This window comes from Cydia splendana, chromosome Z (assembly GCF_910591565.1).
Source record: "Cydia splendana chromosome Z, ilCydSple1.2, whole genome shotgun sequence".
In the NCBI taxonomy this organism is placed as follows: Eukaryota; Metazoa; Arthropoda; class Insecta; order Lepidoptera; family Tortricidae; genus Cydia; species Cydia splendana.
Genome location: NC_085987.1, coordinates 19,435,986 through 19,452,409, shown reverse-complemented (window position 1 = coordinate 19,452,409; position 16,424 = coordinate 19,435,986). Strand labels below are relative to the sequence as shown.

Sequence of the window (16,424 nt, the reverse complement as noted above, 5' to 3'; positions counted from 1 at the left end):
GACACAAGCCTACTTACCGGTCGTACGTGAACCTAAACCACCTTCCACGCCGTTTAGTTTCATTTCTTAATCTGCCTGTCTATCGCTCGAATGTGTGAGCCATAGAGAGGCAGATACCGAATTTTCTATTTAACGTCAACGCAAGCGATTGGTTCTAAAGCCTCTAGAGCCTTTTAGTGAAATGTGTCATTTTATTCATGTCGGCTGTCTGGCAACTCTGCTAGTGCTGTCACTGTCAGAAGTCATAACATAAAAATGTACACACACCATCTACGTGGCTAATACTTACATGTTCGCACTGTTCGCAGGAGAACTTTTATGAAGTTCTGCTTTTGTCATATTTTTTTTCTGGATATCTTTTTAAGAGAAGGTAGCTATTTACATAGTTTCCAAATTTCACTAAGTTGCACCTCATAATCGTCACCGTATTCAACGAAGTATACATTGTTTTGGACATCATAATTTTTTTTTATTCGTGTTCATTATTGTGGATCGAAGTTTAACTTTACGATTTTATTGTTTATTAGAGTCAACATGAGAAAGCTGAAAGGTGCAGTTAAAGAGACGGCTAAACAAAAACGTGAGAGGAAGCAAGAATTCGCCAAAACAAGACAACAGTTGCACACAGTTGTTTTGCCCACATTTGCAGTGATCTTCATGTTAATCTGTATATATGTTTACTTCAAGACCAGGCCTGCTTCCATGCAATATGCTTAATAAGAATAAGTTGCAATTTCTACTATATCCTGACAATTTACGGTGTGTTCCCATTTGTCTCCACACCTCGTAACCGCCACCATACAAGAGGCGGGGACATGGGAATGATTCATATGAATGTACCTATTCCCATATGTGGCCGGTGGGGACAAATGGTACCAAATGGGTGGAGTCAGAGCACATTTCACATCCATCACATCTGCCATACATAATGTATAGGCACATACGCTCCGGCATGACCCGGTCGAGCCATGTCGGAGCGTATTTTAACTATCACATGCATGAGGATGACAACTGCATTTAGATAAAATGGATATTGGTGTTTATAAACCATCTGTCACATTCTGCCTAGTACCTACTTATGTGTAATAGATGTTTCATTAACATAATTTGTAATTATTATATGCCTGCCAAAGTTAAAAAAAAACGCTAAAACAAATGTCCACTGTGTCCGTATAGGCCAAAACTGTGTTGGGACGGCTTTTAGGCAATATGTATAAGCAACATCTGGAAGTTAAGCTCCACTATCCTAACTTTTGGGAAGAGGAATGTCAACTTTTGTTATCTTTTGTCTGTCCCTAAAAATGCCCCAGGGCACAATATTATCATCATTAGCATTAATGTCGGGATTTAGTAAGGAAATACAAAGTAGAGTTTTATTTGGCATCTGACAGGTTGTGAGTTAAGCAATCCATAGTATTTTAATGAAGTAAAGTGATTTAATCTTATTCCTTCCATATATAAAACATTCCAATGATTTTAAATTAGAATATCAATTGAAGCAATGTTTTTGATGTAATGTTAATGAAAATATATTTTCTGAGAACCTAGAGGCTTAGTTTTATTTAGAGCACAAGTTCTGAATTTAAGCTTACATAGCGCTGGCTCAATATTACAGGGTTCTATGTTACATTTTCAAGATAGTTGAAATTCAACTTAATGTCACTATGACAATGTTCAAATTTCAGTTTGATAAAAGTGAAACATAGAACCCTGTAATATTGGGCCAGCGATAGGGCAAGAACACTCATATTTGTGTACGTACGTCGCTCAGACACAGTCGGATAGGTAGATCTTCACTCCTTCTGCTCTACCAACATTTTGTAAGTGGAGTATGTGTACAGCAACCTGTGATAATATGTTACTCTTCAAAGACCGCAAAAATATGTGAGACGCTCTTATGGCTCTACAAATAAGATCGTGTCAGATATTTTTGCGGCCTTTATTTCGTGACATATTATTGCAGGTGACTGAACAAACGCATGAGTTAAAGGAACAAAACACTTGTATAAGGGAAGGCCGTCTACAAGCTCTTTCGTCCCTCATTCGATTATGTAGTATATCCAGACAAGACAACCATACCGGTCAACACATGTGTGTCAAGATGATGATGTCATCATCTTCAGGCCTTTAACATCTTGACAGATGATTTATGCAGCGTCTGTAAGCGAGGAACAACTTCTCTCTTGGCTGTATAAGCCAATGCGGGACCGGCATTTATGGCAGCGGAAGCAGGGAGCCATATCGGCATCATTAGGCAGATTGTGCCTCTTTGCGCGTTTTCGGGCAGGGTCTTGGAACCATGCGTTATCGTGGATTTCGCGACCTTTCGCGATGGTTCCTTTCCATCCATCGCGATCTGACGCGAGCTCCTCCCAAGTGTGCCTATCGATATTAGCACAAACAAAAACACTGCAATATAACATAAATCTAGCTATATTTTCTTATTAAAATTATCAACTGTAATACATCAGATGTACTGTGTTACATAAATATACCTATTATAAATTAAAAAAAATATTTTTGTACATTTTATAGATCGGTAATTAGGTATGTTGTTACAATCGAATATTAAATAGGTATAATAACTGTTAGTTACTATAAACTTTTTCAGACTAAAAGTCGTGTTTGTATTGAGTTAATTTGAGATGGGCGAATAATAGATATAGATTCCGCTGCCTATTAGGAGTAAAATAAGTTATATTTATATGTAATATGCATATTCTTAAATGTCTAAAACGAAGTCAAAAATCTACAGGGAAATTCTTCTACTACCATTAAAATTAAACGTTATAAATCACTGGTTTATGTTCAGTTATCAATATAGTTATTATCGTAGCGCGACCTACGGCTACCACCAGTTTAGACTCTGACATATTTCCTAGCGTGTGCGTAACTTACTTTCGCGTTCGTACTAGCATATTAGTGTGAGCGAAATGTACACAATAGTAAGTACAGTTGTAATAAGCTATCCATACATTGGGTTAGGTTAGCGATTTTTACCCGTGTCCTGACCCTAAGGCAACCTAAGGGTAGATAATCAAATGGATCACAAATGAAAAGCCATACAGGTCAAATCTCGACTCAAAATAAATACACTACTACATCTAGATTCTGGCGGTCTAGCATGAGTTGCGTTCTCGCGCGCGAGTCCATACTTGAAGTCGCGCTAGATGTATGGAGTTGCGCGCGAGAACGCAACCCATGCTAGCCGGTCTGGTATGGTACCTTACATCTACTTTGTAGATTCTACAATAGCACTAGTAGGTAGCTATTAGCTAAGTAGTATACATATAAAATCACATTCTATCACAGTGTTGTTTTTTCGATCTACAATATCTAATTATCTACACAGGTAGGTATTTGGTGAAGCACAGTCACGAAATTTGAAGGTTTGGAATCGAAAAGTGAAAACCCTTAAAATTCCGTGACTGTACATAAAAGCCTGTGTGAGTAGGTAATAGCAGCACTATCAACTGACCATCATCAGTAGGCCTAGCACATGATTGGCGCGACACTATCTCGCGGCGAGATAGGCTACCCGTCTTTTTCTAACTGTTAATTAAAGAGGGACGGGCAGTCTATCTCGCCGCGAGATACTGTCGCGCCAATCATGTGCTGGCGTTTTATGCTAGGTATGCCTTATGATATAACTGTTATAAGTTCATAACATAATTAGAATAATTACATACAACATTAAAATGAAGATAACTTAGGATTGAACGTCCTACGTACTCGTATGTAAATGCTGACTAATAACATGGCAGATCAGTCTATTTTACTTTTACTGTACCTAATTAAGATTTGTTGCAAGTGTGATAAAAACGAGTATGTGTAACATGGTAAACCGAGTCATTAATTAAGAACACGTTTTTACAAAGTCAAATGCCATGTCAAGTCAAAAATCATACAGAGACTAGACTATATTTGCAATTTACCTTAAAAGGTTAAAGTTGGCACGATAGAAAAAAGTCACGAAAACATGTCTAACCAATTGTAGTTTGGCTAACTCATTTCAACGAATACCTAATGTTAGGATCATAATTACAGACGAGATTGGAAACCATGAAATGCACACTGGCATGGAAAGGCACAAATGTAACTTGCGCTGCCGCCTTCAATGAACGTGACAATACCAACGCCTACGACTGTGAGCCTCGGCCTCTCATTGGCATCGAACGCTCCAGCGTTATATTCTTTGGGAATATTACTGGTTTTCCAAAAACTGTACTGTGCCTGCGGAAGTTGTTACAAGCCAGCCGTCAGGTAGTGGTGCTAGTGGTCGGCGGCGGCCTTCTTCTGGCGGCAGGTGTGCGCGGCCCAGCCCAGCAGCCAGCCGGCCGCCAGCAGCAGGTAGAGCGCGCCGAGCGCCGCGTACATCGCGTCGGCCTGCAGCGCCAGCGCCTGGTTCAGCACCAGCGTGAGCAGCGACTGCAGCACCGCGCCCACGAACATGTTGATGCCGAATATCAGCCCGAAACAGCTTTCGTCGGTCAGCTGACTCGCTATTTTAGCACTGAAACGATATAACATTATGCATTGTATTTAGCTGCTTTGTTTCGGATATTAGGCCAAGAAAGGTACGCTCGGCTAGTATGGCGGAATGGAAATAATTAGTAATAGCTGAAGTTTTCGGTGTATGGGACAGATAATAAATCTAGTGATTACGTCGACACATAATCCAAATAAATATATTACATTTAGGTATTTAAAAAAAAATGTAAAAATATAAAAATTCACAGAAAATTTGTAAAAAATATTAATAACATTTTTTAAATTTATACTCATAGAGAAATATTTGCTTTATGACATTAAGCATGAATCACACAAAAAATAATTCTGTATCCTACATTTAAAGTAAGTAACCTACGGTTATTATTAAATTCAGTATATTTCCGTCCTCAAAAATGGTAATAGGCTATTTTTTCTCTCATTATTTCCAAATTACAATAAGTACAAGCGTTGAAATTTAATCGTACACTAAATAATACCGTATGGTGGGTTTTATGGGGTTGTGCATTAATTGCCTGGTTAAAAATGGTAATAGATCAATATCATATGGGATTTTCATTATGAGTTCTCTTTCGTCGAATACTGTAAAAATCGGCTTGAAATATGATTCGTAACACAAAAAACCATCAAAAACGTTATCGTTGCTTTAAAGTTGCCGCGCACGAGCCAGCGAGCTAACGCGATTGGTCGTTGCATGGAGCGGGGCGACGGAACGATGAAACTTCCATCGCCCCGAGCGCGAATATTTAAAAAAGTATTTAGTATATTTACTATTTACTCGGTCAAAACATATGTACCAGTGAACGTAAAAAATATGGGAGACTAGATTCGAACTAATTATCAGCTTTAATCTGGGCAAGAGTGCTGTAAATAAGAAAGTAAATTTTACGTAATTGCAGTCTTTGCGTGCGCGTTAAATTTAATACAATAATAGGCCAATTATCATAGTCTAATAAAACATGGTCTTCCATTCCCAGAGTGACACGGGCCTACGTCACAACAACATGGCCGCTATATATAGCGCTATCGCATATTATCATATAGCGCTGTCGCATGATGACGTAGGCCCGTGTCAGTTAGGTGACCTAGAAAAGACGGGAATGGAGTACCAGGCGGAGTATATTATTATACCATGGCCAATTATATAGGGCTATTATACTGACGCAAACCCAATTTGATAGCAGAAAAAATTATATAAAATTAAAATTTTCTTAGGGAAATCAAATCTTCGCGCCTATAAGTTTAAACCATTTAAGGTTAAAATAGCGGTCATTTAAGTACCACCCCTCACCACTAAAATGTAATTATCAAAAACGACAGTTGCTAATGTTCCGCAAAGTAAGCATTTCTAGTTATTGCTGCATTACAGTGGTACCGGGCACCTTGCGACGCAAGGCCGAGCAGGAATCGCAAACCTTAAAATATTTAATAATAAAATAGGGCAATAAAAGTCGGCACCATAACCAACAAATTAACAAACAACAATAACCAACAAATTAACAAACAACAAAAATTTGCAGTAATATTCCAAAACTGGACTGAACGCAAGCGCACCCGAACCGTGTCGCTCCCCTGACGCGACTCAGTCCTGTCATAAAACGAAAGGCCGTGGTATTAACGTCAGCGGATAGCTGAGCGGCGAGCGGTGACTGCAGGCGGCAATAAGGTGTTCAGTTAATGTTTTTATAATTTGAAATGACTTCGTTTCCATGCAGAAATAACCAAACAGACTTTAGAAGCATTTAATATTTTATTTGTGGCCGTATAAATTATGTTTTATTGGTAAATTAACTACAATTATTCATATTTGTGGATAAAACAATATACATACTATAATTAATACTAAATTAACATTAAATAAATACATTATTTATGTCATAAAAATACATTGCGCGTATTTAACTACTTAGCACTGTTTAATTACGATACTTACAAGCAAGTAGTAAAGTATATGGCTCCATCCTATCCAGTACCACGATATACAAGCGATAACATTTTTGCGACAGTTTTGTATAGATAATGGATTTGTCGCTAGAAAATTACGATATCGAGATAAAAGTCAGGTCTCTGAGCGCTATTCAAACCTTAAATGCTTTTTACTTATACATGTTTTAAATTTGCCGCGCTTTTTCTAGTCAAGTTGAATGTGTTACACTATAGAATAGTAATCGAATTGGTTCAGATTTAACGTTTAATGCATATAAATAACATAATTAGTAAATAACATAATTTTGGACTAAGTACATTATACATACCTACATGACATCAGGCTATGGTTTGGCGCACCGTGACCCTGAACGGCGCGGTAATGTGTTACGGCTGTTAAGTGAAGTCCAGACGGGATGATCAAATCGACCGATTTGATCAGAAATGAAATTGGGGTCAATCTCCAAATTAAGCAACAATTAAACAACTGTACCGATATTTGGAACCTCAGAATAATATACCCAGCCGGATACCGGATAGTAACTTTGCTTGATTTCAGAGTAAATAAATTGGATTTAAGAAACAGTCACGGTCATATTGTACATTACTCGTTTATTATTTCAAAACAATTTAAACATCCACTCACTTGCACGCGTAGGTACCTACTCATTTCGAACATAGAAATGAGTCCGCGCCAACGTTCACCACGAAACAGGTTAAAATCTGCACAATGCGCACCTAAAAACCGAAATGTAGGTATTGTTAAATTTAGTTTGTAGTTAATTAGTTTTTTGGTGTAAGTGTCAAGGTCTGAAATAAATGATTTTTTATTTTTTTTATTGTTCCGCCGGCCGAATATTCGGCGGTCGGATACCGAATATTTGGCCGACGGTCAGGCCGAATATCAGGTATCCGACCAAACAACTACCCATTGCATCTCTAATTGAGAGTGGCAACACTGTCGTAAGTCGTATTGCCCTTTTCTAGCATATACGTCCCTCGCTCCTACACTCCCACCACACAGGCAGGTTGCTTTGTCAGTTATACAAGGCAAATTTTCAAGTCATTGGCTTGCTGTTTTTCAATCTGGAAGGTCGTGAAGCTAAGCTGCTGGTGAGTTTTTGAATTTGTACCTCAGTTTAGCTGACTATATTGAAATAGTTATTTATTTTACAAGGGGGCAAAGTTGTTGTTTAACCGCTCGTGCTAATATTGATACTTGAGCAAGTAAAACATTCGAAACATGGAATCTTGAGCGTTGCGAGGGTTTCAAAGCACGAGGGTTAAACAAAATTTGCCCCAAGTGAAACACAAAATGTTTCACCATACCAACCCGAAGCAAATATTAAATGTAAAAATATCATACAAAATCAAATACAAATGAATGTTATTAAATATTTATGATTTAAAAGTCAATTCTACCAGCAAACATAAGAATACAACTCAAAATTTGCATTTGATTACTTCGCCTCACTTGTGAATAAAATGAAACTTTGCTCTCAGTTTTTGAAGTGAAAGTAAGCCTTTCCGAGCTGGTGTGGTGAAAAACAGTTTCTAACGGCTTATGCCGTTCGAAATAAATAATTAAATTATTCACGCCACTGTTCGGAAATGTGGCAATAGATGGTCTAAAACCAAGCTGGAAAGTAGGCAATAGCTGTAGCACCTGAACCACCACTACTACAATGTTTCATTGTTATCATCATCTGTCATTGGTGACAGTTCGCTACAGCAATGAGTATAATTTAAAACATAAAAATCAATAAAAGGTCTTTTTTGGCGCAACTTTTTCCTTCAAAAATAAATTTAGGTTATTTATAGGACCACTTTCTTTTTTAAAAAAAAACGAAATGTCAAACTATTCATTCATTCAGTCAGTTCATTCGATTCACGCTTAAGGCGTTTTTTACTTTTGTAGCTGTTTGTGGTTTTTTTTAGCAAAAACGCTTCTAAGTTTAGAGTCGGTTTGAAGCAAACAACAGAAAAACGCCTCTTAAATGTGATAAAAAAGAAAAAAGGCGGGATCGGAAAATTCTCACTGAATTGGATAGTACTATAAAATATAAGAAACACGTATCTACGCTCGGTATAAAAATGAGTTCTTCTAGTGAAAAAAATGATATTCTTACGCTGACGCCTACCGAAATTCAAGAGACAGCACAGGCAGTGGCTAGTAATTTGCTACCAGAGAAATCGCGGGCTAGTACTTATAGTTATGCAAATGTTTCCTTATTTCCTCGCAGTAGTCGTGAAAAGCACTATGTAATGCCTCGGCCGGAAACGCTAAAGATGGAGTCGTATTATTCTAAGCCTCCACCAACGTGTCGGCCCTCAAACTCACTCGTCCATCTTTTAGCGGTTTTCCGTCCTCTCCTACAATGTACTATAGTTGTCCGTTAAATTATCTAGCAAATAAAAACGATCCGGAATAGTCATGTGAAAGTGCAAGAGGATATTAGAAAGAGAGATGCCTAAGAGTACCATACCATAATGAATACATGTGTCTTAGCTGTATATTGTATTGTTATAAATAATGTTAAAAATGCTTTATGTTGTTAATGTGTTCCAAATTGTGCCGCTTTGGCATTAGGGAATGCAAATCGGTTATTTTTTGTATGGAAATAACCGCGGTTTCGGTTAATAACCGATTATTTCCATACAAAAAATAACCGAAAATAACCGATTTGCATTCCCTATTTGGCATTAGCTGTAAGAAGCTATTTGTTATTTGAAATAAATAAATAAATACAATAAATGTTAATTTTACAAAATGTACCTATCAAATTGTATACTTTACTAAATATCTCTCTCCTCACAGGTGTTACAATAAAGGGTTTACGTACTACATAATTAATTAAACACTCATAATATAATTATAGATGGTCAAGCAAATCTTGTCAGTAGAAAAAGGCGCGAAATTCAAATTTTCTATAAGACGATATCCCTTCGCGCCTACATTTTTCAAATTTGCCGCCTTTTTCTACTGACAAGATCTGCTTGACCAAGTATATATTACATACACATAATAAGTATATTATAGGATATGTATAATCACATTGGTTTGGCGTCTTCCCACCACCAGGCGATAACAAACATGTTTCAATATTATTCTTAGGTTCCGAATATCGGTACAGCTGTTAAATGACAGCATTTACACAAAAATAAAACGCTAATTAAATAACTTATCATATTCGGAACTACAGATGCAACGGATAGTTGTTTGGCCGCATACAGGATACCGGATGTACGGCCTAACCATAGGCCGAATATTCGGTATTCAGCCGCCGAATATTCGGCCGGCGGAAATATACCTACATTCCGGTTTTTCAGGTACGCATTGTGGAAGTTTTGACCTGTTTCATAATGAACTTTCGCGCAGTCTATCAATCTATCAATAGGTACGAAATTAGTGCGCGAGCTAGTGAATGGAACGTTTAAATTGTTTTAAAATAATAATCGAGTACGATTATATTCCGATATCAAGCATAGTTACTATCCGGTATCCGGCCGGATATTAAAATCCGGTGCATCTCTATTCGGAACCTAAAGTTTTAATCCTGCATGGTGCAAATATGTATAATTTTGAGACAATGACTTGAAAATTTGTCTTGTATAACTGACAAAGCAACCTACCTGTGTGGTAGGAGTGTGGGAGAGAGAGGGACGTATATGCTAGAAAAAGACAATACGACCTAGGGGCTGTCCATACATGACGTCATCTATTTTTGACGATTTTTGTCCCCCCCCCCCCCTAAAATCATCCAAAAATCATGCTTCGAATGACACCGTTTCCTCCTGCGTCATGCTACCATCATCCGATGTCCAGACCCGCTCCCCCCCCCCCCCAAATTTGAAATGACTTAAATTTATGAATAGCCCCCTACGACAGTGTTGCCGCTCTCAATATTATTTATTCTTAGGTTCCGAATATGGTAAGTTATTTAATTAGCGTTTTATTTTTGTGTAAAACGCTGTTATTTTAATGACGTACTTTTCGCCTTATTAGTCTTATTACAAAGGAGTAAGGTGCAAAAGTGTAAACATATATTTGACGTCGACTCTTATTATACTATGTTATACTTATTATGGAACTTAGGAACGTAAACTATGAATAGAAAGAGCACGAAATAGTCAATATAATACGTTTGTTGAAAAAAAAGTCTACAGACGCTTAGGCGCGAAGTGTTATTGTCTCATAGAAAAATTGAATTTCGCGCCTTTTTCTACTGACAAAGTTGTTGGATAGACGTTAATATCAAATTAAAGAGTGGGCCTACACACTTCGCTGTGACAGAATGTGAAAGTGTCACCAAAACTGTCAAATGACTACGATAATAAGTATTCCTTTTATAATGCCACTCCACACTATGCCATTCTGAAATTAAATAAGAACGATAGATAGTCATGCGCAATTTTTATTTTTGTAGTGGGTCATAATTTACGTATATAATTACGAATATAATTTGAACATCAACCAATATTAAACTAATATTGGAAATGATATCAATTATTTTTAATCAGCTATCATTCACGCGCGCGTTCATTTTGCTCAGACTTGGCCGCACAAATATTTGGTGCAAGCGAGACGCCCGCGCACGTTCGAATTGGCCTGTCACTTGTAGCAACTTGTAGGTAAGTACATACTTACCTACATACTATCCACGCGTCCTTGGCACGAACTCCCGCCACCGCCCGCATTGAAAATGTCCCCGCGCGCGGCAAGGAAATGTAATCCTTAGCATTAGCGCAAAGAGTTCAAATTTGGTAGTTTCATTTAGCGAATTTGTTAAAATGCACTTATTTATTACATTGACCATATTTTTGTGTGATTATGTATTGAATATCACTTTGATCGTTATCAGAACAAAGTCTGCAAGAAATTATATCTATAACCATTTTTTCTAGCATGTTTAAGGCGTAAATATATATACAAGTGATACAAATAATATTGATGTCGGATTCTCGGATAAATAGCTTAATGAGGTAGTTTTATGGTAATTCAATCAAAGACCTAATTATTACTTTTTTTTTTATATCAAGTTACGACGTATATCCGTGAGGCCCCGCCATTTATTGAATTAGTTATTTTCCGTGTTAATATTTTGACTGATTCTATTGTCGACTCATTATAAATATTATTTTCGTCACGTTTACGAACTAAAAATACTATTACTATTTTTAACAAACAAGAACGGCTCTTTTTTTAAACTATTTTTTTTTACCTACTTCCGGACAGAAAGTTTGTTGGATTCGAAAATAAAGTATCTTAAAATGAACTAAAGAACAGGAATAAAAAAAAAATTGCCTATTACTAATTAATGTTTAACGTAACCGTATCTTTACTGGAGTATATTCGGTATCGAGTCATCGCAAGTAGGTACCTACTTTGAGGAGTGATCCAATGAACCAGAATTACATGATGGAAAAAAATACCTTAAAATCACCTGTTCAGTAAACCCAAAATATGATTATTGCCATCTTTTACTTTTACATTTAAGTACGTCGGTCAGAATGACAGTAAACTTTACTTGGTTTCGTAGTTGCCCGTCTGTCACTTACCTACGTTTTACTTAGCTGCGAAATGTAATTAATGTGCCAAATTTATCTAATACCAAATAAAAGCAGAAACTCGTGTGTGCTCGTCATACGTTATTCGAGGGGATATCTGATGACGGTTAACGACACCAACCTGGCCATGGTGATGGTGAAGTGGAAGAGCGTCCCGAGCAGAACGTAGCAGGCGTAGGACAGGTAGATGTCGGGCACGTAGGCGGTGAGCAGCGCGGCGGCGGCCTGCGCGGCGGCGGCGACTGCGGGCAGCACCGGCCGCTGTGCGCTCGCCGCCGCCAGCGCGCCCGCCGCGCCCGCCAGCGTCGTTGCCGCTTCCACTGCCCCGTTGTAATCCACCTGCACCAAATCATGTTATACACGCCTCCTCTCTCTCTCTCTCTCTCTCTCTCTCTCTCTCTCAATAAAATTTAAACTCAAGAACACAAGTCGGTAGTTATCTAGTGGTTTACTAGCGTCTCCCGGGGTCTAGTCAACTCTATGGCTGCTGCTCGACGCAACGTTGGCGCAACTGCGCAGTGGTGCCATTATCCATAGCGCTGACTAGACGCCAACGCTCAAAAGAAGGTAGTGTGGGGTGGACCTAAGCATAGTAACGACGAAGGCCGCAGCTTCGATCAATGTGATTATTAGTAATTGGTTCAATTAAAATTAATAAAAACTGTGACGTCATTCAACGGTTATTGACTTGTGATGTGACGTTATTGAATCTTAGCGTTTTGATAGAAGTGATATTCGAAATCAAACCTGATCTAATATGGGGCTAACGTGTAATCAAGAGTACCTAAACGTCATAAAAAATTAACCCATACTAGATTACATTTGTATGAGCAGACTTTGACCAAAAAAATAATGCATTATGTTAGACTTAATGACTTGGTATTATTAGATACTATCATACTACCTTTTAACGTAACAACGATATTACGAATAGACGAGCCCCACCCCAAGAGAAGCTGACCTTGTGTTCGTCGTGCTGCTGGATCTGCTGCCAGAGCACCTGCATGTAGTACTGTGCGTGCGTGAAGAGCGCGAGCGCGGCTGCGTAGAGCGCCGACCACGCGAGCACGCGCGGCCGCGAGTACGCGGCGCCCGCGTGCCGCGACAGCAGCCGCGCAGCCCTCGACACGTTCGCCGTCAGCGACTGCTTCTGCTAATCGATTATAGTTACTGTATTCATGGTCAGATGCATCAACATAAGCGTAGATTAAAAAAAAAATAATAATCAAAATTCATCATGAACATTTATTAGTTTTCCTATCGAAATAATATATGTATAATAGTGATTTGGCCGACTATGATATATATAATGATATGTATAATAGTGAGTCGGTACTATTGATTTGGCCGACTTGCCGACTCACCCACCCAAGAGCCGATTAGTCGGTTTATATCTAAAACTCAAGGAAGTTAGGTATTTGAAAATAGCCCGAGTGTCAAGGCCAGATTTATTTTATATCATAATCATAACAGTCTGGGAGCATTCGTTTGCATTGATCGTGTGAAACACACAACAGTAGGTACCTTAACTTTTGGTAAAATCTGATCCTTAGGCGGGTGGAGATTCTCCTGAAAGTTGCTTATGATAGAGGAGCGCCGGTGGAAGTAGATCCCGAAGTCTACGGACGGCAACCAAAATGCCCATATCGTAGCCAGTATCTGAGCTGAAATGGTAATAATAATGTAAAGTTTGTTAGAAATATAAATAGTTCACTATAAAATGTACGTCTATTCAGAGTATTCTACGCTCATTACTTTTTGTATCAGGGACTAGGCATGTAATACCTAAATAAGCTTTACGGGAGAGTATTTTTTTTTACCACTCGTGATAATAGCTTGAGCTGTCTGTCAATTATATAAAATTTATCGAGTAAAAATCTATATACCTAGTTATCGAAAGTTTCAAGAGACTTTTTAACATTTTTGCTCAAATTATATTTTGTATTAAGCAGAAACGTCTGCAAGCGATACCGCAAAGCTTAGAAATAAATGAACAGTGGAAAAATTCACTGTCTCGGGCGAGCCTCGAACTTGCGACTTTGGATCACTAGCAAATCGCATTTTGCCCATGCCATGCTGAAATGAAGATGATTCGCTCTCGCTTGGTCAATTATTTTTATTTGAAGTTTCTTCGCCAATAGAGCTATATAGTAAAAGGCATGATAGTTACAAGAGAATGTTATGTAGTTGAGCTCTCGGAAGTCCATGAGGTGTAGGTGCGTGAGCAGCTGCGCGGTGACGCCGGACAGGAAGCGGCCGGCCAGCGCCGCCACGCGCGCCAGCGACGTCACCCGCGCGTACTTCGATGTCTCCACCTACAACAAAGACGAATGTTAGCCTCGTTATCTCATGTCGCTGCAAATATACCAGTTGCCTTAAAAATCATTGGCCTAGTAGCACTGTTATATCTTAATAAATAAATAAATAAATAAATAAAAATGTTATTTATTTAGGTATGAACCCATTACATTACAATAATAATTACATGCTAAATATTATTTATAAATTAAAGCTATAACTTAAAAAGTAGGTACTAATTAAATTAAATAGGTGCAGCGGAAATCTCGCTCACACAGTACGTAACAAGTTGTGTATACTACATTTACAATGCTTAATACTTCAGGTCAGGAGTATTCGGCTCTCAAGGTTCGGAAGAGTTAGACACCACTAGCACCATACCATAGTTCAGTGTGGGCAAACTTTCTTCATGGGGGGCCAGAAAGTTTAGGAAATTTAAGTGGACGGCCAGAATTGTAGCCAAAATTTATTATGATTTGCGATAATCATGGGCCAATGCCATATACTAATTATTTCATAGGACCGGCGGCGGGCCGGATCAAATCCATTTGCGGGCCGGAGATAGCCCGCGGGCCGTACTTTGCCCACCACTGCCATAGTCACTACAAGTACATATCAAATTACCTTTGCATACATATATGTGTAATATGCGACTTCAGTAGCCATATATAATCCATACAAGAATTGGCTCACATACAACCATTCTATGCTTGTAGTCCATAGCAGTATAGCATAGATTGATATTCCGCACAGTCCTGAAATAAATTAAACTATGATAATATTATGTTACCTACTGTCGAAAATGGTTTATATTTGATGGAAATTTTTAGTATGTTTGGAGGTTTGTGGGTCTTATAAGAAAAGATGATTCCATTTCTCATTACTTCAGTAATATTTTACAGTAAGATTAGGATTTATCACATACTTGTGTTGTGTACTTAGTGATGAATTATATGGCAGGTGCCTATTGCATGCATTAAATATAATGCTTACTCTTAGGTACAAGATAAAGAGAATTGTAGTTAATTGGTGCTATTGGAGTTGCAGTCACGGTATTAAATATCAGCATGTAGGGTGACTGCTCTAGTTATTGGCCACTACATAGTAATTGGCCACTCTTAACAATGTTTCTTTCTGATTTGTTAGGAGTGTGGCTAATAAGCATAGCAGTTACCCTACAAAGTGCCAAAAATATGTATACATGTTGCCTACACATGGTAGTGTGTACATATTTTTCACATTTGTTCATGTCGATATTTATTATAATACCTTGACTGTACAATAATAAGTAGAGGATCAAATCTGTATTAAATCATTTATTTATATGCAAATAGATGTTAATAGGTACATATACCATGTTATAAATACATGTTAATCACTAATAGCGACTTGCTGATGACTATATATCATACATACGGTCCAAAAAACTCCCTTTTTATGAGCCAGGGTTTAAGCCCGTGACCTCTGGATCCCGGAAGTCTCACACTCTCCTTGGCTACCAGATAATTAGCAAATAACTCATCATAGGCTCTATAATCTGAAGCTATGAGGTTCATGGACAAGTTATACAACATACAACAGCCTCAAGGGCATGCTTCCACTCAGCCTAGCTGGAGTGATATGTTGGGCTTGATTTGATGAGCTTATGCAATATAAAATAAAAAATAAAATAAATAAAAAGTATAATGTCAATTAAATAAATAAAGTATACTAACCTGATAAAATAATCACGGGTTTGAATCGTAGAAAATCAGTTATTAAAAATATCACTATTAGGACTGCCATATAAGAATAAGTTCCTACTGGGTAAACATCACGGAACAACTGCTCGGAGGTTACATTTCGCCATTCTCCACTTAAAAATTCTGTAACGAAGGGTTCAGATGGCCTAATCTCACGTAATGTCCCAAAAGCGCAAAGTATAAGAGTTATTTTAAACCATTCCAACATTTTAAATAATATTAAAGTAGAATGAATAAGTTATTATAAGTTAGTAAACAGCAGAGAATGAAAGTCACTCATTCAAAGAACAACTTGTCAGTAGACTGTAATGTTAAGTCCTGAACCATTTCAATTTTGGTTCGCGCTAAATGCAACTACTTATGTAAAGCATATGTAAACTT

The 16,424-nt window shown here is 37.9% G+C and overlaps 3 protein-coding genes across 3 annotated transcripts in view; 1 reads left to right on the top strand and 2 right to left on the bottom strand.

The window, feature by feature from the left end:
- The window catches only part of LOC134804902 (small ribosomal subunit protein uS14m), a 201,748-nt gene that overhangs the window by 17,007 nt on the left and 168,317 nt on the right, over window positions 1-16,424 (bottom strand). The gene's annotated exons all lie outside the window — the stretch shown is intronic.
- On the top strand, window positions 233-1,547 carry LOC134805338 (single-pass membrane and coiled-coil domain-containing protein 4). The gene is made up of 2 exons (XM_063778669.1): window positions 233-370; window positions 528-1,547. The coding sequence occupies exon 2, from the start codon at window positions 535-537 to the stop codon at window positions 715-717; it is 183 nt and encodes a 60-aa protein (XP_063634739.1). The 5' UTR covers window positions 233-370; window positions 528-534; the 3' UTR covers window positions 718-1,547.
- LOC134804825 (thiamine transporter 2-like) lies at window positions 3,626-16,399 on the bottom strand. The gene is made up of 7 exons (XM_063778087.1): window positions 16,017-16,399; window positions 14,926-15,056; window positions 14,174-14,318; window positions 13,528-13,667; window positions 12,965-13,156; window positions 12,125-12,342; window positions 3,626-4,513 (listed from the first exon to the last, which is right to left on the bottom strand). Exons 1-7 carry the CDS (start codon window positions 16,249-16,251, stop codon window positions 4,273-4,275), a joined length of 1,302 nt encoding a protein of 433 aa, XP_063634157.1. The 5' UTR covers window positions 16,252-16,399; the 3' UTR covers window positions 3,626-4,272.